The 7,773-nt window shown below is 37.6% G+C and overlaps 1 protein-coding gene across 11 annotated transcripts in view; it reads left to right on the forward strand.

The window, feature by feature from the left end:
• Vps13b (vacuolar protein sorting 13 homolog B) overlaps positions 1-7,773 on the forward strand; it is a 723,076-nt gene that overhangs the window by 41,922 nt on the left and 673,381 nt on the right. For all 11 annotated transcript variants that reach the window (XR_003849285.1, XM_029562767.1, XM_029562766.1 and 8 more), the window contains exon 5: positions 2,325-2,492. Coding sequence is in view for 10 of the 11 variants with exons in the window: in XM_029562767.1 (XP_029418627.1) it covers positions 2,325-2,492 (168 nt within the window). In the remaining variant the exon portion in view is untranslated. The remainder of the gene's footprint in view (positions 1-2,324; positions 2,493-7,773) is intronic.

Consider the following 7,773-nt stretch of genomic DNA (forward strand, 5'->3'; position numbering starts at 1 on the left):
GTATTCTTCAATATTTCTAACTCTTTTCTGAATTCATTCAGAAGTTTATCCCTATCTTCCTTCAGTTCTTTAATTTCTTTGTTTGTGTGTTCTTTAAATTCACTGAATTCTTTTATCATGTTTATGATTGTTCTTTTGAGTTCCATGGCCTGCATTATCTCTAGGGGGTTTTCATTGTATTCCTCTAGAGGACTATTGGTATTTGGTGGGGATATGTTATTTTGGTTTTTCATGTTATAATTTTTTCTCTGTGATTTTGATATGTGAATTTCTTTTGTAGTTTCTGATTCATATATGAGATTCAAGCCTTCAAGTTTAGGTGTGCTTCTTTTTGTGAACTTTATTTGTCTTTGTGGTTTACTTTTTGGGCATGAAAAGCTGTTTCCTCTTAGCTTCCAGTTCTCTCTGTTGATTTTATGTTGGAGTGGCCAGAGTGCTTTTGTCTATAGGAGTTCCCACAGAGGCCCTCCAGGAAAGATGTCCTCAGGAATTTGGGGGTTGGACTGGCCTGGTAGGAGGGCCCAGGAAAAATGCTGGTCTTGGGCAGCTGGTGGCCGTGCCACCCAGAAATGCAAAGTGAAATGGGAGTGGGTAGAGGTCCCAAGGGCTCCTGGGGACTGCAGGGAGGAACTGGATTGGTCTGGATGCAAAGGATCGGGAAGCCGAGAGGTCAGCCCCGGTTTCCAGGAAAGAGGCTTGTGGGTTGTGCAGCCCAGGGAAGCAGAGGGAGATGAGGACTGGACCAGGCCCAGAGGGCTCCTGGGGACTGCAAGAAGGAACTGGGTTGGTCTGGATGCAAAGGATCAGGAAGCAGTGGTGGTTCCCCCATTGTTTGGGGTGCCAAGGCAAGGAACGAGACCGTACCCTAGCTAGGAGGAGAGACAGGTAGGGGGTGATGGGAGGGTGAATGAGGCTCGGGGAGTCAAGGCGGGGAGGGCGTGATGGATTTATCCAGGAGAGAGGCTGGCTAGTTGTGTAGGCCCAGGGAAGCAGAGTAAGGTGAGGGCGGGACCAGGCCCTGAGGGTTCCTGGGGACCTAAATTGAGGTTTTGCAAATTTCGTGCGTGATGGATTTATCCAGGAGAGAGGCTGTCTGGTTGTGTAGGCCCAGGGAAGCAGAGTAAGGTGAGGGCAGGACCAGGCCCTGAGGGTTCCTGGGGACCTAAATTGAGGTTTTGCAAATTTCGTGCAATAGATTTTGATTATATTTAGACCCCCTTCCCTATCTTCTTCAGTCCTGTTAATGTTCCCTACCCAGTTTCATGTACTTTGTCATATATCAAGTTTATTGATTAAAATTTGTCTTCTCAAATAGTGTCCTTCAGTATGGGTCCATCCACTGGAGCCTGGTTAACGCGTCTAGCATCAGATCCTTAAAACTGACTCTCCCTCTCCCAGCCAGCAGCTATTGTTTGCCAGTAGGTCCTTAATTAATGTTAGTGCTTCCCATGTGTATTCATTCACCTCTTGTATTCCCACCTGTATTTGCACCTGTATTTCTATCTGTATTTCACCTGTATTCTCACTTGTATTCCTACCTGTATTTCTACCTTTATTCATTAAATCTTTCTTTCACTCTTCTTTTTTTTTTTTTAATTTATTTTATTTTAACTACATTCATGTTTCTCCTCTACTGTGTTTCACTGTTGCATGTTAAGAAGTGGAAGTAATTGAGTACATTAGAATGGTCATTTTCCTATTTTTCCTACTGGAGGCATAACTTTTAGATATTTTTAAGAACAGAAAGGAATAGAATGATGGTAGTTACTTTAAAAAAGAAGCTTAAAGAAACTAATCTTCTTTGAATGAGTTGCATAGAATCATATGATAATATTGCTGCATTAAATTTTTTTTAAATTTGCTCTTTTTATTTCTGAGATTAGTTCTTGCTCTGTAGCCCTGGCTGGCCTTGAACTCTCTTTCCTCTTGCCTAAGCCTCCAAAGTACCTGGGAACATAGGTGTGTGACACCACAATTAGCTGTTTTGTTTTAAAAAAATGTACATGAAATAGGCAGAAACCAGACAAAGTACTTGTAGAATACAGTAATTGTATGGAGTCTAATGTTATATTATTAAAAAGATGGTCTCCATGTTTCTTCTTAATACATTCATTCATGTTTCATATGGAGTATCTTGCTAAATGTCTATGTTTGACTGTCTGCTATTTACTAGCTATGCAGCTCTGGCCAATCTAATTTATCCAAATGTTAATTTCCTCTTTCCAAAATATGCTAAAATAATAACTCATCTTTTATGTACATTAAATTTCAAGAGAATTATTTATTGGTAGGCTTGTGGTAATTGGTTCTTTTTGTCTTTACAGGATATGTGCAGAGTCTGATTAGACGAGTTGTAAATAATGTAAACATTGTTATAAATAATCTCATACTAAAATATGTCGAAGATGATATCGTCCTTTCTGTCAACATCACTTCTGCAGAATGCTATACTGTGGGGGAATTATGGGATCGTGCATTCATGGATATTTCTGGTGAGTAAATGTCAAGAGAATATGTATATTTTCCATAAATTATGCATTTGCCTTGATTTCTTAACCTTTAATATTGAACCTAGTGGCTTTTTCTTTTTAATTAAATTTTTTTTTATTTTATTTTATGTGTATGAGTGTATTGCCTGTGTGTAGGCAAGTGCACCCATGTCATGCCATGCCCGCGGAGGACAGAAGAGGCTGTCGGATCCCCTGGAACTGGAGTTACGGACAGTTGCTAGCTGCCATGTGGGTGCTAGGATTTGAACCTGGGTCTTCTGCAAGAACAATCAGTGTTCTTAACCACTGAGCCATCTCTCTATCCCCAGAACTTACTGGCTTTTATGGTAGTTGTAGTAAAGGTATTATGCATCTGGTATGGGAAAAATTCCTGTATATAAAAATTAGCATTTAAATATAGAAACTTAATAGAACCCCAGATTAAGAAAATCAGAGGCTTTAGTTTTGAAGATACTTAATTTTTATTCCTTTTTACCCATCACATGGTTGTTCTACATATGACATGTAGTTTTTACACTGTGATGGGTTGTAGAAATTAAACATACTTATTTTGAAACTTTATTTAAAAAAATATTTTATGTATGTACACACACACATGCCACAGTATGTCTGTGGAGGTCAGAGAACAACTTTGTAGCGTTGGTTCTCCCTCCACCTTTATGTGGATTCTGGGGATCAAATTCAGATCTTTAAGCTTACATGGCAAGTGCTAAACCTGTAGAACCATCTGGCTTGCCCCCAAACATAGTTTTCCTGTTAAGTTTTGAATATTTCTTTTTTATTTGTTTAAATGGAAAGAAAAATCTTCTAAAAAATCTTTTATTTTTATTCTATGTTTATGAGTATATTGCCTGCATGTTTGTGAGTGCACCTGTGTTGTGGAATGCCCATGGAGGTCAGAAGAGGGTGTTGGATCCCCTAGTATTGGAGTTACAGTTGTTAGTTGCCATTCGGGTGCTGGGAACTGAACCTGGATTCTCTCCAAGAGCAGCCAGTGCTCTTAACTGCTGAGTCATCTCTCCAGCTCTGAAATTTTAATTTTTTTAATGAAAGGGAGCATACTGCTTTTACATGTTATTGTAATAACATTTGAACGTTTGATTATCCTGAAGCCTCTTAGCTATTACTTGTTTATGGTACTTATCTTAGTAGTGCTTTTATGTGATACTATAGTAACTTTTTTTAAATGATTTTGCTTATATTTTACATGGTAGGCACTGTGCTTAGGTACTGGAAATACAGTTATAAAGGTGATGGACATTGACATTGCTTATGTTTTTCAGGAGAAATTTCATTGCAATAAATTATAAAATTTGTTGATATATGTTCTGATAGGGTAAGGAATGTGTGTTTTTGGGAAATATTGTGTTGGCGCTTTCTTGTGTGACTGGCTGTGGTATTTATGTGTTCAGTACAATAACATTGTGAGTGTGAAGTCTTGTCTGTCCCTTTCTAGGTGCAGAACCTTGGATGGATTACTTAACGGTTCCTGGGTTTCCTTATTTGGAAAACAGGGATCATAAAGGACCTATCCTTTAGATTAATTTTATTATGTTGCTACACTAAAAGGACTTTAAATATTAGCCTGTCTTTTCTAGAAAATGTATTATTTACATGTATAATTTTCAAGTTTTCCTAACTCCATATATGATTTTCTTCTCATTCAACTATATATGCATTTATTTAAGTCCTAGTTAAAGGGTTAAAGCAAAGTGAAATTGAATCTCAAAAGCACTTAAAGTGTACAGCTAGACAATAGCAGAACTGAAGTATGGGTTCATTATTGTGTGTTTTCATTTTAGTTTTCACATTTTAAATAAAGGTTTTTGTGCCTCAAGTGTATGCAAAGGTCCATGCACCTTGAAATAATTTTCAAGAGTATCTTTGAAAGATGACTATATTCTTTAAAAAATTCATTTATTTTAAAGATGAATTTATTATTTATTTATAATTATTTATGTATAGGTGTCTTTGTATGTCACATGTGTATGGGTGCCCTCTGAGGCCAGAGGCATCAGATCCTCTAGAGCTGGAATAATAGGTAGTTTTGAGCTGTCTGACGTAGTACATCCAGGCCCTCTACAAGAGTTGCTTTAAGTGTGGAGTCTTCCAGTGTGTGACTACATTCTTTTAATTTTTTTTCATTAAAATAATCACCCTGTACATTGCAGTGTTTTTTTAATACAAACCGATTTTATTTTATTACAAATTAAAAACAAATACTGTTTTACCTGTGTGAATGCTTTGCATTATCAATGCAAAAAGCATTACTCTCATCTCAAATGGGGATAAACGATAGTTTATTCTGGAGCCAAATATGAGTGACCATGGCCCAGGAACACAGACTTAGATCACCCCAAATTCCATGTTCCTCATGACTACATTCTTACAATGTGTAAGAACATACACTTTCCAGCAAGGTGGACAGTATTTGAACTACAACTCTGCTCTTTATAAACTTTGTAACATTAAACAAACCATCCTTAATGTGCCTAAGTTTATATATTCTTATTGGGCCACTTAAATATTACCAGATATTGTCTAAAGTAGATAAACTGGCTTTAATTTCTAGGTCACCTGATGTAATTTCTTAGTTTGTTTTAGATGTATACAAATATTGCTAATTAAATGATATATTCAAATATCAAAATAGGGTAAATTCATATACTTTTTTCAACAGACCAATTTAGAATGTATCTGCTAATAAAACTTTAGCATTTTAACAAACATATTAAATTTTTCTTTCTTAACTTAAATCCACATAAAACAAAATGAATTAGATTGCCAAGGTATACTAAAAAATAGTGTTGTCATAGAGTAGACTAAAGTAAGTTTTATTGTTTTGAAGAGTCCTTTGAACATAACACGTGGATGACTGCTATTGAAAATTTATTGGTCAAGGCCAAGTATGGTAGACCATATCTATAATACCAGCAGTAGGGAGATGGAAGGAGGAGAGGAGGATTCTAAGCATGAGGGCAGCCTGGGCTGCATAGCAAGACTCTGTGCCACAAACAAACAAACAAACAAACAAAAAAACATTGCTGGTCACAAAATTTCGGCCCAATATTGCCTATATAAATTGCTTATTCGTTGGGAAGAAAATTATTCATATGCTAAAGGATTCTAATTTGATTCTTTATTGTTTTTCTTTTGAAAACATTTTATATTCATCATTTGCTTATTTTTAAGAATTTTTAAATTACATTTATTTGTGTGTGCGTGTGTGTGCACATATGTGCACTCATGCCAAAGCCTTATGTGTGAAGGTCAAAGGACAACTTGCAGGAGTCAGTTCTCTTTTTCCAATGTGTGGGTCCTGGGGATGGAAGTAGGTTGTATCAGGCTTAGTGGCAAGTACTTTTACCCATTGAGCCATCTTGCAGACCCTTGTTTATTTATTTTTTTTTATTTTAATTTTTTTTTTACAATTAAAGTTACAGATTTAACAATATACAAAATGTTACAGTAATTCAGATTTTTTGGCATAATGATTACAGATTTGATAAATACATTTTATATCTCATAATAGTGATGAAGATTATACAAAAGCTATTAAAACAATTATGAGAATAAATTCAATTGTCACTTAAATATCTAAAGCTATTTTCCTTTGCGTTCTTCCAGAATGATTTGTTCTTATTCTTTACCTTAATTTGAGGGACTTCAAGAAGATACTTGGTTTTTTTTTTTTTTTTTTTCATACAGAAGAATTCATTCCAAGGCAATTGACATTGAGACGTTTTCATATGCATTTCTAATCTCTATATACATGACTATCACTGGTCACAGTCACCCACCTTCTGAGCTCCTCGGCATCTGAGCATGAATACAAACTCGTCAGATAGCCTTCCTCTCCCACTAGAGGCTCCATACTCTGCCATCCCTGTCACTGTCCACTGTGTTGTCAGCACCCTCATCCATTCCCCCCTGTCTGCCCTTCTGGTAAATCTAGTCAGCCAGAGGTCCCTGTTCCAGGAGGATCAGCTGTTCCTGATCTACGGCAATCCATTGTCAGTATTCCTTTGGATAGAATTGGGGTCTGCTGTTCATTTCTCCAGTAGTATGTTGGGTTACTGTCTGGAAGAGCCTTTATCTATCCTGGCCAACAACTCGACTGAAGGTATCGCCTGTCTGGCTTTGCTGTTTGTCGAGTAACTTTTAGTTATATATATATATATGCTCTTATGATATTATGTTGGCCCCTTTAATCTTTGGTTATACTTCCCTTTTGGGTGTTTAAGGACATACAGTTGGACCAGATAAACTGATTTGTTTTTACTCTTGAGGTCATTAGAGGATCTGTTCCTCAGGGGTCCCATGGGTTTGGGAGGAGCCCCTGGCTCCTTTCTTTTACCAGTTCCATCTATGTGAAGATAAGTCAAAGGTCCTGCTCGACCATTGTTGGCTTCTCTTGGAAGCATGGAGGAAATGATTCCTCCGTGTTGACCCTCCTCTTTATAGGCTGGACACTGGTTCAAGTCCATCTGGTGGGGTCTCCTTGGCTTCCTTGATCAAGAGGTCAGCTCACCAACCGCCATTACAGGACATTTTGTGAGATGCTAATAGTCCCTGGGAACTAATCGACCTAGGAGGGCAAGGAGCAAAAAGTGTCCTTTGTATCCCTCTGACCCAATTAGTATAGATCTCAAGGTATGTCTGTTAAACATCCAAGAAGGTTAGTTCCACCATTCTGGCATTTTTAATTACTGTGTGTCCTGCAGATAAATCTTGGGTAATGACCAGTTGGTCTCAAATAAACCTTATCTAGAGATATATTTCTTGATCTGTTATGTATAATTTGTCAGTAGATTGTAGGAATAATATGGTTCCCTCTGGTTTTCGTGACTAGCTAGGCATTGTTTCTCTCTTGTATCGTCTCCCCCCTCTATCATGGTTTTCCCACTTAAGGTGCCCCCACTTCCCCCCCTTCTTCCTTACTAATACCCTTGCTCCTATGATCCTACCTCTGTTGAACTGCTTCTTTCTCCTTATGCCCTAGGTTCCTCGTATACCCTTCCCTCCCCCCTCCCTTAATCTAACTATCTAGGCCTGTTGCCTACTATTCTTCTCCTTCAGGTTATTTCTTTTCCTTTACCTCACTGTTTCCTTACCCTTGTCCTGGTTCCTGCAGTTATGTCTGTTTGCATACTTATTTATCAGAGTCTGATCCTAGGATCCACATATGAGGGAGAACATATGTCAATTATATTTCTGAGATTGTGTTAACTCACTTAGTATAACAGATTCTAGTTCCATCCAT

The sequence above is a fragment of the Nannospalax galili genome, unplaced genomic scaffold, assembly GCF_000622305.1.
Source record: "Nannospalax galili isolate Female #2095 unplaced genomic scaffold, S.galili_v1.0 scaffold334, whole genome shotgun sequence".
In the NCBI taxonomy this organism is placed as follows: domain Eukaryota; kingdom Metazoa; phylum Chordata; class Mammalia; order Rodentia; family Spalacidae; genus Nannospalax; species Nannospalax galili.